The sequence below is a fragment of the Macaca mulatta genome, chromosome 2 (assembly GCF_049350105.2).
Source record: "Macaca mulatta isolate MMU2019108-1 chromosome 2, T2T-MMU8v2.0, whole genome shotgun sequence".
Classification (NCBI taxonomy): Eukaryota; Metazoa; Chordata; class Mammalia; order Primates; family Cercopithecidae; genus Macaca; species Macaca mulatta.
The window spans coordinates 3,458,014-3,475,943 of NC_133407.1; the positions used below are offsets into that span (position 1 = coordinate 3,458,014).

The 17,930-nt window shown below is 39.3% G+C and overlaps 1 protein-coding gene across 2 annotated transcripts in view; it reads left to right on the forward strand.

The window, feature by feature from the left end:
- ACAP2 (ArfGAP with coiled-coil, ankyrin repeat and PH domains 2) overlaps window positions 1-17,930 on the forward strand; it is a 179,749-nt gene that overhangs the window by 153,224 nt on the left and 8,595 nt on the right. For both annotated transcript variants that reach the window (XM_077990624.1, NM_001261274.1), the window contains 7 exon segments: window positions 2,534-2,625; window positions 4,238-4,422; window positions 5,319-5,411; window positions 7,634-7,821; window positions 8,263-8,372; window positions 11,144-11,254; window positions 15,126-15,187. In XM_077990624.1, coding sequence (XP_077846750.1) covers window positions 2,534-2,625; window positions 4,238-4,422; window positions 5,319-5,411; window positions 7,634-7,821; window positions 8,263-8,372; window positions 11,144-11,254; window positions 15,126-15,187 — 841 coding nt within the window.

Below are 17,930 nucleotides of genomic sequence, written 5' to 3' on the forward strand. Positions count from 1 at the left end.
TCCGCCTCCCAGGTTCACGCCATTCTCCTGCTTTAGCCTCCCGAGGAGTTGGGACTACAGGCACCCACCACCACGCCTGGCTAATTTTTTTTGTATTTTTAGTAGAGACGGGGTTTCACAGTGTTAGCCAGGATGGTTTCGATCTCTTGACCTTGTGATCTGCCTGCCTCGGCCTCCCAAAGAGATGGGATTACAGGCGTGAGAGCCATGGTGCCCGGCCTTTTTTTTTTTCTTTTTCTTTTTCCTTTTTTTTTTTTTTTGTGACGGCGTCTCACTCTGTCGGCCAGGCTGGAGTGCAGTGGTGCAATCTCAGCTCCCTGCAACCTCCACCTCCTGAGTTCGAGCGATTCTTCTGCCTCAGCCTCCCGAGTAATTTTTTTTTTTTTTTGTATTTTTTGTAGAGACAGGGTTTCGCCATGTTGCCAAGGCTGGTCTTGAACTCCTGGCCTTAAGTGATCCACCTGCCTCGGCCTCCCAAAGTGCTGGGATTGCAGGCATGAGCCACCACATCCAACCAATTTTTCCAAATCCGCAGCCAACTTTCTTAGCATCAGTAATTGAAAGATCCTTTCCTTTCCCATCATTTTCTTATTTTTCCTTTGCCTTACATTGAATTTCTTGTAAATAAGGTTGATTTCTGTACTACTAATCTCAGTGATGCCTCGCAGTACCAGTGCAGATTTTAAAGAAGACTTTGTATATAATAATTAGTATCTTTACTTTAAAAATGAAAAATATGCTGTGTAAAACTAGGAGTAATAATTGGTCAAAGAAGGAATTAGCACATTTAAGATTTTTAAGAGGTAGCTGGGCTATGGGACGAGGGGAAAGAAAGTGACAGGGAGAAATAATAGAAACAATAAATGGAAGGCCGGGTGCAGTGGCTCACGACTATAATCCCAGCACTTTGGGAGGCTGAGGCAGGTGGATCACCTGAGGTCTGGAGTTTGAGACCAGCCTGACCAACATGGAGAAACCCCGTCTCTACTAAAAATACAAAATTAGCCAGGCGTGGTGGTGCACGCCTGTAATCCCAGCTATTCTGGAGGCTGAGGCAGGAGAATCACTTAAACTTGGGAGGCGGAGGTTGCGGTGAGCCGAGATCGTACCATTGCACTCCAACCTGGGTAACAAGAGTGAAACTCCATCTCGGAAAAAAAAAATTTAAAAAGGAATAAATGGAAATGACAGAAGAGGGATGTCATAGAAGTAATGGAACCTCAAAAGGGCTCATGATTAAGGAAAAGGAGAGAGGCTGGTGTGGTAGGTCATGCCTGTAATCCTAGCACTTTGAAAGGTTGAGGTGGGCAGATCATCCTTGAGGTCAGGAGTTTGAGACCGGCCTGGCCAACATAGCGAAACCTTGTCTCTACTACAAATACAAAAACTAGCTGGGTTTGGTGATGGCCATCTGTAATCCCAGCTACTCGGGAGGTTGAGGCAGAAGAATCACTTGAACCCGGGACGTGGAAGTTGCAGTGGGCCAAGGTCACGCCACTGCACTCCAGCCTGGGTGATGGAATGAGACTCTGTCTCAAAAAAATTAAAATAAAATAAAATAAATAAAATAAAATAAAAATAGGAGAAAAAGGGAAACCATTCTCTTGCCTATGAGAGTGCTCTTCCCAGACTTTACTCCTGTCGTTGGGTCCAGAGAGCAGTTTAATCCTCTTGTTATCTCATCCCAGGCCTTGCCCACTCCCACATCTCACCTGTCCCAATACTTTAACCTCTATTCTCTAGATAGTGGTAAAGTCATCTTAATGTCTATTAGTGTCCCTTTTACCTACATATGATTTTTCAGGGAAATGGTTTGGGTGATCTGCTGTTGGTAAAAATGTTTGTTTTTGTGGTCAAGCCTGGAATTGGGCATAACTAGAAGCAATAAGATTAGCCAAGAAGGTAGAGATATAATTTACTAGCGAGGCAAGGAGAGCTTGAACAGAATTAAAGAGGTGAGTAGCAGATGGAAAGGAAAATCTAGAAGAATTTGGAACATATGACTAGGAGTTGTTTGTTATCTGAAGACAGAACCCAACCCAAAAAGAGGTACGTTCAAAAATAATTACCAGAAAGTTGTAAATTTGATAGATTTGCATATTTCTAGGAACTAGACATGAAAACTGAAAATCAGAATAGATACTTAATTTTTAACTTACCGTCCTAAGACTGGCTAGTACTTACTGTATAGATAATGCTTTGTTGTCATACTTCTTGCCTTACTGTGGACATAGAGATAGATACAATAGCTGTGATATGTGGATAGATAGACATGTAGAGAGAGAGAATGACTCTGGTGGGGTTGATCATCTTCTAGGGGAGGTAGTTTGGTGAAGAACAGCAAAGTGATAATATTACTCTCAGTTCTTGTTTCATTTTGTTTTAACATAAAACTTCTTTGTAGAATAAGCAACTATAGAATATGCAAGGGAATTAGTTAACTGTACTTGCTTAAAGGACTTTTAAATTTTAGCTTATTTTAAGGTCTTTAATGTATAGCTTATTTTTCTTTTTTTTTTTTTTTGCCAAATAGCTTATGTGTGAGTTGGGGAATGATGTTATAAATCGAGTTTATGAAGCTAATGTGGAAAAAATGGGAATAAAGAAACCACAACCAGGACAAAGGTACTATTTCACTTGTCTGTTTCCCCCTAATTAGGAATATAGCTGTGATTTTTATTTCACTGTAGTGATTGATTTATAACATTGAGACAAAGTGTTTAGAAGCAGTCATTGCCACTTCTGTTCAAATGCTGGCTGTCTCTTTCTTCAGTATGTTAATTAGATAATTATATTGTATTGAACATATAATCAATGATAGTCTCTAGGGTAGAGAGAGTTTAAAAATTAGGGCTCTACAAGGCTGGGCGCGGTGGCTCACGCCTGTAATCCCAGCACTTTGGGAGGCCGAGGCGGGCGGATCACGAGGTCAGGAGATCGAGACCATCCTGGCTAACACGGTGAAACCCCGTCTCTACTAAAAATGCAAAAGTTAGCCGGGCATGGTGGCGGGCGCCTGTAGTTCCAGGTACTCGGGAGGCTGAGGCAGGAGAATGGCGTGAACTCGGGAGGCGGAGCTTGCAGTGAGCCAAGATCACTCCACTGCACTCCAGCCTGGGTGATAGAGCGAGACTCCATCTCAAAAAAAAAAAAAAAAAAAATTAGGGCTCTACATAGGAATGTAGAAACCCTTAACAGTCAGTTAAAGCAGAACTAAGTTCTGTCCACGGCAGCAGCATTCCAAAAGGGGTAATCTATTCATTACTGTCTCTAAGGATCAAGTTTCTGTTCATCTACAGTGGATAATTTTACATTGTTCATACTTAATTTAGCAAAGATTTATTAATCACATAGTTTATGCATGTCATTATAATATCGAAGAACTAAAGATGCGAAGTGTGCCTCCGGAAGGGGAGAGTACTTGATTGCTGTGTTTGAAATTATTCTTCCAATTCTGTATAAGGAGGGCTCATTGAATGCAATGGCTAAGAGTTGGTACCTGCAAAGCACATGATTTTTGTTGTTGATACTGATTTCATTCTAAGTCTTTATGTATGGCCAATTGTATTTGAAAGTTATTGCTGTCTAAACCAATATCATTTAAATCAGAATCTTAATTATTTGCTAAAACAAGACTGTTATTTCAGACCTTGAAATAGCCTTCTATTTTAACCAAAGACCTAAACTTTTTAAGAGGATATAAGTAAAAAGTATAGAACAGATATGGCATTTTATGATGGTATCATAAATTAGAAGTTTATTTTATTTCTTCTTAAATTAATAATGCTATATGTTGTTTTAAAGTGGTCTTACGAAAAATTATGGCCATCAGTAGTGCTAGTTCAGTATGTGAAATTATTTCTTTGAGTAAAAATGAAAAAGTTACTTTCTATAAATGTTTAAGTATTTTTTCTGGTGATGTTTTCTACTCTGCAAAAAGCATGAGGGGAGTATAGAAATGAATAGCACAGAAATTAAGAGAAAGGAAGAGTATCATATTAATATTTGTGATTTTTCAGTTAGGTTATTGTTTATATTTCACTTGAGTGTGAAATCATAGTTCATTAGGTATTTGGAAGGAAAACATAATATATATGTGTATAATGTCACAGATTCAGTTTTAACCAGTATTACATTCAGTGACTTTGTTTGAATATATTCAGTATATAATGGTTTGTTTAGTATTAGCCATGCTAAGAGGTTAAGCACAACATCATGACATTTTTATGTATATCAGACAGGAGAAGGAGGCATATATCAAAGCAAAATATGTGGAGAGGAAATTTGTGGATAAATATTCTATATCATTATCACCTCCTGAGCAGCAAAAAAAGTTTGTCTCTAAGAGTTCTGAAGAAAAGAGGCTGAGCATTTCTAAGTTTGGGCCAGGGGACCAAGTCAGAGCATCTGCCCAAAGTTCAGGTATTGCAAACTTTCTTACTGTGTCTATAGCTGTTTTCTTAAGCTCAGATCACTTTTATAATCCCTGAACTAATAGTCATTGTCATATTTTTTAATGTTAAAAACCTGTTCCCTTCTACATATTCTAAGAAAAACTGAATTTCTATGTCTTTAAAATAGTTAACTTTAAACAATGCCATAATATTTCACCTTTCTAGGTAATACGTATATTCTAAGGAATAAAACTGCTTAAAATGCAAGGGGAGATGGGAATTGTAAACCTGACATTCCAAAAGCCCTAAGTATCTGATTAACTACCTGATTTCCTTCCTATTTTTTCCTCCTAAATTTTTTCCCAGTAACGTTTTTTCCTGCCCTTTTCCCTTCTTATGGCCTGCTTTGTGCTTTGCTAACTTGCATGTCCCCAGTGATTGCTGTAAATAGCGACGAGGCCAGGCGGGAGTCTCTGTTTTGTCCTGATGAGCTAGATTCACTCTTCTCCTACTTTGATACTTCTTCAAAACTGCGTAGTAGTAAGTACTACTCTTGTGGAGCATTCCAAGTCTGTGCCAGTGGTCATTGTGCGGTGTGGCCATCTCTGTAGATGTTACCCATTGTCTGAGAATTACACATTCTTACAGTCATATCATAAATTAAGCTCTTTACTACCCCTGACATATTATGGAGTAATGAGATGTGTTACAACTCTGAAAATAAGTTTATTTTCAGGTTTTGTGATTGATTTATATCTTGATAAGCTAAGTGTTGAAAAGGGTTAAAATTATATTAAACGCATTCTACTCGTGGTGCCTGAGTTCATGTTGATGTGTAAGAGCTCATTTTAAAACCTTGTTTGTGGGAGATTGTTTTCTAAATGGCATGAACTTTAATCATTAGTTAATTTTTCTTTAAAACAGTCAAAAGTAATGACAGTGGAATTCAGCAGAGCTCTGATGATGGAAGAGAATCTTTACCCTCCACAGTGTCAGCCAATAGTTTATATGAGCCTGGTGAGTTCTGATGAAACTCAATGTTAATTGGTTTTGTTTGCTGAAAAATGCATGTGGTAAATGTCTATTCTTGATTTTATATATATATATATATTTTTTTTTTTGAGATGGAGTTTTACTGCCCAGACTGGAGTGCAGTGTTGTGATCTTGGCTCACTGCAACCTCTGCCTTCCAGTTTCAAGTGATTCTCCTGCCTCAGCCTCCTGAGTAGCTGGGATTACAGGAACCCACCACCACACCCAGCTAATTTTTGGGTTTTTAGTAGGGACGGGGTTTCACCATGTTGGCCAGGCTGGTCTCAAACTCCTGACCTCGCGATCCACCTGCCTTAGCCCCTCAAAGTGCTGGGATTTGAGCGCCTGGCCCTACTCTTGATGAAATATTTTAAAGGAAGGGGTTAGTTTTTTAGAAGGTAACTAGGGGAGGAGTAATACTCTTAAATGAGAAAGCAGCAATTTCTTCATATTTGGAAATTCTGTCCTAGTTATATATTGTTCATACATTTTTAAAATTTTTATTTATTTATTTATTTTTGAGATGGAGTCTCACTCTGTCACCCAGGATGGGGTGCGGTGGTGTGATCTCTGCTCACTGCAAGCTCCGCCTCCCGGGTTCACGCCATTCGCCTGCTTCAGCCTCCTGAGTAGCTGGGACTACAGATGCCCACCACCATGCCTAATTTTTTTTTTTTTTTTGTATTTTTAATAGAGATGGGGTTTCAATGCGTTAGCCAGGATGGTCTCGATCTCCTGACTTCGTGATCCACCCACCTCGGCCTCCCAAAGTGCTGGGATTACAGGCGTGAGCCACCGCACCTGGCCTACATTTTATTTTTTATTTTGAGTCTCACTCTGTTGTCCAGGCTGGAGTGCAGTGGCACAATATTGGCTCACTGCAACCTCCACCTTCTGGGTTCATGCAGTTCTCCCACTTAGCCTCCTGAGTAGCTGGGTTATAGGTGTATGCCACCGTGCACAGCCAATTTTTGTATTTTTAGTAGAGATGGGGTTTCACCATGTTGGCCAGGCTGGTCTTGAACTCCTGACCTCAAGTAATCCACCTGTCTCAGCCTCCCAAAATGCTGGGATTATAGGCATCAGCCAGCACACCTGACCCATAATTGTACATTCTTCCAAGCCTCATGGTATGTGCTAAAATTGCCTTACCAACTGCCATGGATAATTTTTAATCCACGTGAACTGTGTGTCTTATTATCCTTTATCATTCCTTGTGGCTGTCCTATCAGGAGAATGAGATCGGCAACTCCCTCCCCATTAGATTTCTCTTTTGACTTGTGCTTTATGCCTTTGTTCTCTCTTCCATGATTTCAGTGATTTTGGTCCTGCAGAATACTCAGGGGAGTCAGCACTCCTTAAATTATTTGAAGTGCTTGTAGTGCAAATTGGGATGGAATTGGACCATCCTAGGAATGAAGGGAGGTTTGGTCTAGTAGTAAAAGTTTTTATGGATTCTTGCTGCTTCTTAAGTCCCAACATTTAGGAATATACTCAATTTTAATATAGTACAGAGTAATTAGCCTATCCCTTGGATACTGGCAAGAACAGAAAGGCCTGACGTATCAGTGATTGTCTTTATAGGAGAAGAAGGTGGAATGTTGGGGAATATCTATGTGAAAATCTCCCATAAGCTCATTATGATAGATTAATGGTTTCTTATATCATAGCTTTATTTTTTAAAAATTATGATAAAATGCACATAAAATTTATCTTAACCTTTTTTTTTTTTTTTTGGAGACTGGGTCTCACTCTGTTGCCCAGGCTGGAGTGCAGTGGTGCAGTCTCAGCTCACTGCAAGCTCCGCCTCCCAGGTTCAAGTGATTCTCCTGCCTCAGTCTCCCAGGTGGATGGGATTACAGGTCCCTGCTACTATGCCTGGCTAATTTCTGTATTTTTAGTAAAGACGAGGTTTCACCATGTTGTCCAGGCTAGTTTTGAACTCCTGACCTCAAGTGATCCATCCGCCTCGGCCTCCCAAAGTGCTGGGATTACAGGCATGAGCCACTGTGCCTGGCCCATCTTAACCATTTTTAAGTGTACAGTTTAGTGGCATTAAGTGTATTCACATTAGTGTGCTACCATTACTGCCATTCATCCACAGAACTCTTTTTATCTTGTTAAACTGAAACTATACCTATTAAATATTTTTTTTCTTTTTCTGCCAAGAGCTCATTTTTATTGATGTATTTGTGTTTGCTTTTCAGAAGGAGAAAGGCAAGATTCTTCCGTGTTTCTGGACTCGAAACATCTTAATCCAGGACTTCAGCTTTATAGGGCGTCATATGAAAAAAACCTTCCTAAAATGGCTGAGGCTTTGGCTCATGGCGCAGATGTGAATTGGGCCAATTCCGAGGAAAACAAAGCAACACCACTTATTCAGGCTGTATTAGGGGTATGTGTTTATACAATGACATTTTCAGTAGCAACTGAATATAAAAAAAATCATAATACATTCTGAACTGGCTTTAGTATTATCTTTGCTTCAAGAGATGGGTTGGAAAATAGAAGGAGCCTCTGTGTTATTAATAGTAGTGGTTTTTGAGCATCACTTTGATTGTTTCAACAGTTTTTTTGCAGTGGGAGAGAATTCTGATAAAGTAGTGTGTTTTGCTAGTTCACAAACTGCAAATGAATCTCTATTAGAATTAATTCTTGGGAAGAAAATAATATAATTTATAATTTCTCTGCTTTGGCTGAGGGATATTCTTTCTTTTGGAGAGAATGAAATGGAAATGCTATTTGAGTAAAGAAAACTAATTGTTTTTAAAAAGAAATGTATTACTGTTTCTTGTTATTTGCTTTTGTATATAGTTATCCTCTTTTTTCCTTTAAGGGCTCTTTGGTGACATGTGAGTTCCTCCTACAGAATGGTGCTAATGTCAACCAAAGAGATGTCCAAGGGCGGGGACCATTGCACCATGCCACCGTCTTAGGGCACACAGGGTAACTGCAGTGCTTTAATATTTAAGGAGACTTTATTTGAAAAATTATTTTGAATTAATGTTTTAGTTTTTCTCAGGTTAAAGTTTTTAGGTAGTGTTTGTAAGGAGATGTGTTCCATGACTTATTTTGTCATGATGGAATTTGAAAGTTAAAAAAATCTCATTCAGGGCCGGGCGCGGTGGCTCAAGCCTGTAATCCCAGCACTTTGGGAGGCCGAGACAGGCAGATCACAAGGTCAGGAGATCGAGACCATCCTGGCTAACACCGTGAAACCCCGTCTCTACTAAAAATACAAAAAACTAGCCGGGCGAGGTGGCGGGCGCCTGTAGTCCCAGCTACTCCGGAGGCTGAGGCAGGAGAATGGCGTAAACCCGGGAGGCGGAGCTTGCAGTGAGCTGAGATCCGGCCACTGCACTCCAGCCCGGGCTACAGAGCAAAACTCCGTCTCAAAAAAAAAAAAAAAAAAAAAATCTCATTCAGAAAAAGCTACTATTGGTTTTCAGATATGAAAATTTCAAGGCTTACTTTGACCTTAACTTGTCACTAAATAGATCAGTTTTAGTACTTAACTTTCTCTGTTACTAAAATTTGGTGATTTTGTCAGACAACTTAAGCCTATGTTTTGTGTTTATGCAGGTACATATACATTATTTCCATAGCATGCACACACATAACCTATTTAAGGATAATTTGATGACTTTGTAATTTTTAGTTTTTCCATAGGGTAACTAAAGTCAAATTCTAAACTAAATTCTTACTTTGGGTTATGGATGTGTCTTCTGGAGTGATAGTAAGATTCACAGAACAATAAAACCTTGAAAATTGACTTTCTATTATTAGGAAGTATACATGAAAGAAAATGTTGGCTTTATATAAAAAATTTGTGTCTTAAACGCTTGTTTCTTAATAAGACATCTCAGGGTATCCGATTATTATGTGGCAGATAAGCAAGAAGCTCTTATTTTAAAATATTTTTAAAATAGCATCTTCATTTATTTAGAGATGGGATCTCACCCTGTTGCCCAGGCAGGAGTGCAGAGGTGCGATCATAGCTCACTATAGCCTTGAGCTCCTAGGCTCAAGTGATCCTCCCCTAGTAGCTTGCATTATAGGCGTGAGCCCTGTGTCTGGCTATTTTTATTAATTAATTAATTAATTTGTTTATTTTGAGATAACGTCTTGCTCCGTCACCCAGGCTGGAGTCAAGTGGCACGATCTCAGCTCACTGTAACCTCCGCCTCCTGGGTTCATGCTGTTCTTCTGCCTTAGCCCCCTGAGTAGCTGGGATTACGGGTGTACGCTACCACACCTGGGCTAATTGTTTATATTTTTAGTAGAGATGAGGTTTCATCATGTTGGCCAGGCTGGTCTTGAACTCCTGACCTCAGGTGTTCTGCCTGCCTCGACCTCCCACAGTGCTAGGATTACAAGCATGAGCCACCGTGCCCGGTCATGTCTGGGCATTTTTATCATGGCTTGTTTTCTTCTATCAGCAAGGAGCCAGGAGATTCAGTCTGACAACTTCATCATTAAAACTTGCTACACTTAAAAAAGGTAGTATTTAAGGTAGTACTTAACTCATACTTTGTATTTTTCTTCTTTTTTTTTAAGAGATGGGAGTCTCACTGTGTTGCTCAGGTTAGAGTGTGGTGACTGTTCATAGGCACATTCACAACTCACCACAGCCTTGAATTCTGGGGCTCAGGGTCTCCTGCCTCAGCTCCCCAAGTGGCTGGGACTACAGGCACGCCCTGCCACTCCCAGCTAATTTTTAAATTTTTTTTAGAGACAGAGTGTTGCTATGTTGCTCAGGCTGGTCTTGAACTTTTGACCTCAAGTGATACCCCCTACCTCCGCCTTCTGAGTAGCTGAGATTACAGGTGCTTACCTTGCCCAGCCATTATTTTCTTCTTAAACTATCAAAATTCTTTCCATTTTATTTCATAGACTCCATTTAGTCATTCTTTCATATTTTTAAATTTTTATCAGTTTATTCAAGTCATTAATATTTGCGAGTACAGCAAGGAGATTACTTCCCATTCTTTGCTGTTGTATTATCATTATTGTGAAGTTTACATCGCCTTGGCTTTCTTCATTTTCAAATAGTGACCTTGAGTGATCTTTTTTTTCATTTAGGTTTATAGATACCTGTGCGCATCTTTGCATGATATTCTTTTTTTTTTTTTTTTTTTTTTTTGAGACAGTGTCTCGCTGTCGCCCAGGCTGGAGTGCAGTGGCATGATCTCGGTTCACTGCAAGCTCTGCTTCCCGGGTTCACGCCATTCTGCTCCTTCAGCCTCCTGCGTAGCTGGAACTACAGGCACCCGCCACCATGCCAGGCTAATTTTTTTTTTGTAGTTTTAGTAGAGACGGAGTTTCACCATGTTAGCCAGGATGGTCTCGATCTCCTGAGCTCGTGATCCGCCCACCTCGGCCTCCCAAAGTGCTGGAATTACAGGCGTGAGCCACCGCGCCTGGCCTTTTTATGATACTCTTTGAGGGTAGGGACCACACCTTATATATCCACCATGCTGTCTTTATAGCACCAGATTAAATAAGATAACGTATGCAAAAATACCTTGAGACTTGTAAAATGTTGATCTTGATAAGCTTTTATTAGTAGAGTTAGTGTTCAATTAATAGTTGTAGAATGAAAGAAGAATTTCCTAATGAAAATGTTATTTCTTTAAGTTAAGTAGTACTTTTTTAAGGTGAATACTAATTTTTTTTTCTTACTGACAATATCTCAAAAATGCTGTTTTCTTAAACAGGCAGGTATGTTTATTCCTAAAACGAGGTGCCAATCAACATGCCACTGATGAAGAAGGGAAAGACCCTTTGAGTATAGCTGTGGAAGCAGCCAATGCTGATATAGTAACCTTGTAAGTACTTCCTTTTTACTTGACTATTTCCATACAGTGAATTGCAGTTGTCCCTCGGTTATCCGCAGTGAATTGGTTCCAAGACCCTGTGGATACCAACATCCACATATGCTCATGTCCCTTATATAAAATGGTATGCATTTACACGTAACTTACGTACCTCCCCCCATATACTTTAAATCATCTCTACTTATTACACCTCATACAATGGAAATACTATGTAGTTTTTATACTATAGTGTTTTGTATTTGTATTTACTTATTTATTTATTTATTTATTTATTTTTGAGACCGACTCTCGCTCTGTTGCCTAGACTGGATTGCACTGGCTCACTGCAACCTTCACCTCCCAGGTTTAAGAGATTCTTCTGCCTCAGCCTCCCTAGTAGCTAGGATTACAGGCATGATCCACCACAACCTGCTAATTTTTGTATTTTTAGTAGAGACGGGGTTTCACTATGTTGGCCAGGCTGGTCTTGAACTCCTGACCTCAAGTAGTTCACCCACCTCGGCCTCCCAAAGTGCTGGGATTACAGGAGTGAGCCACTGTGCGTAGTGATTATTTTTTATTTTTATTTTTATTTTTATTTTTGAGACGGAGTCTCGCTCTGTCACCCAGGCTGGAGTGCAGTGGGACCATGTTGGCAACCTCCCATCTCCTGGGTTCTAGCAATTCTTCTGCCTCAGCCTCCTTAGTAGCTGGGATTACAGGCCCCCACTACCACGCCCAGCTAATTTTTTTATATTTTTAGTAGAGACGGGTTTCATCATGCTGGCCAGGCTGGTCTTGAACTCCTGACCTCAGGTGATCCACCCACCTCAGCCTCCCAAAGTGCTGGGATTACAGGTGTGAGCCACCACACCTGGCTGATAATTTGTATTTTTAAATTGTTGTATGGTTATTTTTTATTGCCTTTTTTCCCCTGATTATTTTCCATTGGTGATTGGTTGAACCCACAGAGAAGGACAGCCAACTGTACTTCCACACAGTGTTAACATAGCGTTGTGCATTGTGTGAGCTTCGAAGTTGGCTGGTATTTACTTTGTGCCATGTACTTCTCTAAGCACGTTAAATGTATTAAACACTTTAAATGCATGAACTTATTTGGTTCTCGCAGCAGCTCTATGAGGAAGATATTGTTAATATTGTCTTCATTTTATAGAAAAAGAACCCAAACCATAGATCATTTGAGATGTTAGTACGTGGTGGAGTTGGGATAGGAAACCAAGAATTGTGTCCCTAAAACCCATGTTCTTAGCCATTTGTGCTATACTGCCTGATACAGAAACAGAAAACCAGAGACTTTAAAATGGTTTCTTTTTTTTTTTTTTTTTTTTGGGACAGAGTGTTGCTCTTGTCGCCCAGGCTGGAGTGCAGCGGCACGATCTTAGCTCTGCAACCTCTGCCTCCTGGGTTCAAGCAATTCTCCCACCTCAGCCTCCTGAGTAGCTGGGATTACAGGCATGCGCCACCATGCCTGGCTAATTTTGTATTTTTAGTAGATGAAGTTTCTCCATGTTGGCCAGGCTGGTCTTGAACTCCTGACCTCAGGTGATCCGCCCACCTCGGGCTCCCAAAGTGCCGGGATTACAGGCGTGAGCCACCGCGCCCGGCTGAAATGGTTTCTTTATCTCTTTGTATAGGACTAGGGCAGAGGCTGGGATTGTTAGAGTAACAGGTAAGTATTCTACTGCCTTGAGAATTAGAGGATTCTACAGTTCTGTAGGCAAGACAGTTGCATTGATGTTAGTAATTTGTGAAGTTCCATTACCTTTGGGCAGTGGTAGGAATTTGTACTTGTTTTTAAAAAGAATTGTTCACATAAAACCAGGTGCTGCCGCCCCTAATCCAAGCTGCTCAGGAGATTGAGGTGGGAGGGCTGCTTAAGCCCAGAAACTGGAGAAAAGCCTGGGCAACACAGCGAGACCCTGTCTCTACAAAAAATTAAAAATTAGCCAGGTGTGGTGGCACATGCTTGTAGTCATAGCTACTTGGGAGGATGAACGAGAAAAAAAAAATTATTTACCTGAATACTTAATTTTAAGATTAAAATGCATGCTTTTGAATGTTTGAATAAAATTTAATGTTATCTTTTAAATAATTTTGAGGTCTTAATTTGATTTACATATCAGATCAAAGTAGTTTATTACACATGGAATTCAGAAAATTAATTGCCACCTATACCTTATTATGTGGGAAATCTCAAGCATATTTTGTATTGTCACTTACTCATTTTATCCTGGGCTAAATGAAGCCCATAATTGCTTATCCCCCGTCATTGGAGAAGAAATAGGTCCATTCACACTCCTGAGCTCCTACTGAGAATTCTTGACTTCTCATATGTCACCCTTCTGCCAAATAAAAAAATCAAAACAGCAAAACATACTTTCTCAGATCCTTTCCCCCAAGGAGGGGTTACTGTTATTATGGAGGCTATTGCAGGAAAGTGTAGAACTCTTAAATCATTACAGATTGACAGTAGAAGAAAGATAAGTTATTCAAGAAAAGATAGGAATGATATAAAGAAGCTCTGCAGGCAGCTTCCAAGGCAATACCTATATAGCAATGGACGCTTCCCTTAAAAATAATCTGTTCTCAGATCGTCTAAATTTTCTTGTTTTACTTGGTGTGAGTGCTTCAGTTTCACTTAAAAATTTTTGTAAGTAAGCATCCTCTGTAAAAACCCAAATGCCAAAGGAAGATTTGTGGAACTGTTGTTAATACACAGAGTGGTCAAGTGAGGAGATGAAGGGAATTGTGGAACGTTGAAGATAGGAAAATTTCATGTCACACGCTGCAGTTGCCAAAGAGAACATTTCAGAAGAGGGTGATGGAGGTCTGAGAAGGCAGTGGAATTATGGTGGCCCAGAAGGACAGACGAGAGGTACAGAGTAGGAGAGGGGTACCAAACACAGTATTTGTCTATTTTAAAATGTTGCTTAAAGGAAATACTTAGCTTCTGAACCTGGTGCTGCATGTCATCTGCTGCCAAGATGAATAACCTAAAAAGAATATATAAGCAATATGGTAATGTTGGAAAATTCTTGATAACCCATAGTCATTTATTATAATGTTTGTATATCAAAATATAGGCCGGGCGCGGTGGCTCAAGCCTGTAATCCCAGCACTTTGGGAGGCCGAGGCGGGCGGATCACAAGGTCAGGAGATCGAGACCATCCTGGCTAACACGGTGAAACCCCGTCTCTACTAAAAAATACAAAAAACTAGCCGGGCGAGGTGGCGGGCGCCTGTAGTCCCAGCTACTTGGGAGGCTGAGGCAGGAGAATGGCGTGAACCCGGGAGGCGGAGGCTGCAGTGAGCTGAGATCCGGCCACTGCACTCCAGCCTGGGTGACAGAGCAAGACTCTGTCTCAAAAAAAAAAAAAAAAAAAAAAAAAATATATATATATATATATATATTCCCAGTATTTAGAGGCGACACATGCTGTTTATATGTCTGGAACGACCTCACTTCAGGGCGAACCAGAGTGAACTTATGACAGGGTCTCACTTCTGCATTGTAGAAGCAATAATTTCAACAGTTGGCAGTTAAAATTTGACAGGTTGCTGTAAGAGCCAGGAATTCTCAGGCATCTGGAGGAAGCAAGCCACTAGAGGTACTGCAGGGATGCGGCTGAAATAGAACTAAAATGCAGTGGTCGGAAAAGTTTTATTGTCCTTTCTCTTGAGAGTTGTATGAAGGTGAGATAGTTACCTTTGTACCTCAGATTGCTGGGTTTGATAAACTAAAAGCCAGATTATTTTAATGGCAAATAAAAGACAATTACATTAGTACATGTATTACCTGTTTATAGACTTTGTTTATGACATTGTATAATGTCATCTAAAACACTATTTTATTTATTTTTAGGTTACGTTTAGCAAGAATGAATGAAGAGATGCGGGAATCAGAAGGACTTTATGGACAGCCAGGTCAATATTCTACTAATAACCATACTGAAATGCAGTATAAGAAATGCATTCAGGAATTTATCAGTTTACAACTGGAAGATTCATAGTTCTTTAGCAAACTAATGTGATACTATAGAGTTTTTATAACCTACTTGTAAATTGTGAGTTGTTAGCTTTGTACTGTACTTAACTGAATCCTTGGGTGGCTAATCCTGGGCCTTTAAAAATTCGTAACTCTTCCTATGACAGTACACGTTGACTTGCTCTATTTAACTCTGGCTGCTGACTTCTTTATTTGCTGTACAGATGTCTTCCATATACATTCCAGTGAAGTGAATGGAATGGTAAAAATATTCTTTATATACTTACAGCAGCAAAATAGTTGTTTTCTTTTTGGAATTCTTTTTAGCTGTCAAGTGAATATAACAAAATTGTTTTCTTTTTGTTATTCAGGGAATTTCTATAAATTACGTTCAGGGAAAAAAAAAAAAATCACCATGTGTCTGGCATATAAAAAGCCAGTATGGAAAATACCAAGAAAACGTTTACTGATGAGTTTTGTACTACAATCTAAAAATGAGTTGAAGATTTAAAATGAAAATTCACCAGGTGGAGAAGTCCATGATGTGAGTGGAGCTAGTTTGAAAGACTGAGGGCAAAGGTCTCATTTTATCTAAAGCTAAAGCTTTGCCTCCAGGCAGTTGTACATTATCTCTTAGATAAGTGGAATTATTTAGAACAATACTTTTTGCAGCTGATGGCAGAGTAGATTTATTCTACTTGAGAAATTTCAATTCATGATCACCTCAAGTTTCATTTTGAGTAATTTTCAGCTTTGAATCAAGATGTCAAGGAAGAAATATTGCCCATCAGATTCTTCTCTTTGATGAACACGTTGATTAGACATTTTTCACAGAGAAGAGAGTAATTATTGGTTCTCTTGTTTCATGAATTTGAGTATGTGAATTACTCTGTTTTAAATTTATATGCACATTAGTAAAAAATTTCAGGAATTCATGACTAAAATACTTGAGAATGTTCAGTTTGCAATGAGTAGGTTTGGTTTTTTAAAAATGAATATGGTTACATTATTTTTAAAGTGACCTGGTAATATCATCTCTTCTTCCTGCTTAAATACATTTTGAAATTTCTGTACTTCAGCCATTTATTTTAACGAGATAAATATATAATTAATGTGAGGCCATTCTTTCCTCAGAGGACCATATTTACTACTGCTTATTTTTGGCCTAATTTAATATGGAACAAGTAAGAACGTTAAGAATAGAGGCACTTCAGCTAGATATTTCTCATCTAGGGTGTCCCACTTTAATCCTATGGATCGTACAATACTAGGCGGCTCATGAAGTTCCAGGATGTAAGAGCACTGATTAAGGGTGAAGCTCTAGCATTAATTCTGGATTTCACCCATTTGTTTTAAACTTGAATGTTAGATTTTAAATAGGTTATAATTTTGTAACAGATATTCTTAACTGATAGTATTACTAGGCCATTTTTGAGGCCTTTGTGTTTAAGCACTTTAAAATAAAAATTGTTTAAAGAATATGACCTGCTATTTATGAGAGAAGAGTGAACCTCAAGATTTTAAGTTGAACAGTTATTTTCCCCCTGAAATTTTTAACTTCAATGTTTGGTTAGCTGCTCTTTCCTTAAGGTGTTTGCTGATGACGTTCACCCAGCTGATTAGCCAGGTGGTCGGTGGTAGACTCTTCTCTGAAGTTGGGAAGCTTGAAAGGAGAGGGCCTCTAAATTCTTGCCACTTCTAGTTGCACCCAAATTGCTTGGGTTTCTGCTGCCATCATTTAGGAGCGTTCAAATGTCTTTCACTGTCATTTTTGAGTTTATATATACATAAACTTAAAATGTATAAAAAAGATTTTTCCAATTTATTTTAATGAAAACTTGAAAAAAAAAGCCTCGTTTTAAAACAAGCTCTCCTACCATTCTCACATTCTACAGGTTAAAAGATCAGAGTTCTGGAAATAGTATATCAGAATAAAATTGAGATTTTTGTAATTTATTTGAGGATCATCTTGAAAAGGGTTAGATTTTTAACTCATTCAGAGGGCCTGATATTTAAAGCAGGATAATTTTATGCGTAGACAGGGGACATGGTGAAATGGCATAGCAGTTGCTCTCCGGTTACTGTTCTTTTCCTTTATGAGTCTTTAGAGAGCGGGTATGTTTGGCTCAGGCAGCGGCTCTTTGTTTTTCCTCTGCTTATCACTGTACATTTTTCTATCAAACGCTTTGGTTACTTGTTTTATTGGGATCCTTTTTTGGTTTTCTTAGCAATACTATCAAGACTTCAGAACTCTGGGTAACTTAAATGCAGGTATTTTTAATCTTTTGATAATGAAGAGCTCTATCCTTTAAAAGATTCAGATGTAATCTTTGGCAATCACTGATTTATTTCTAAGAAACCCCACTTGTGAACTTTCTATCTGTACAGCCCTAAGGACCTGGGACTCCCTGTTTCTTGCGTGGGGTGATGTGAGAGCACACGTTTTTTTTCAAAAGAAGGTGTGTCCCTCTTTGGCAGTCCCTGTAGCCCTTAGGAGACGTGGGTGGGTAAGGGAAACAGCAACTCTTCTCTCAATTATTGGAAACCAGTTTGGTGGTTCCCACAGTCTCTGGCTCTGTGACTCTTCTTGATCGTTGGCAGGCTCTCAGCCAGTTGAGAATCATCACTGCTTTAGGGACCCACTGCTGGTTATGTGAGTATGTAGCAAGCACAAGTTGGGAA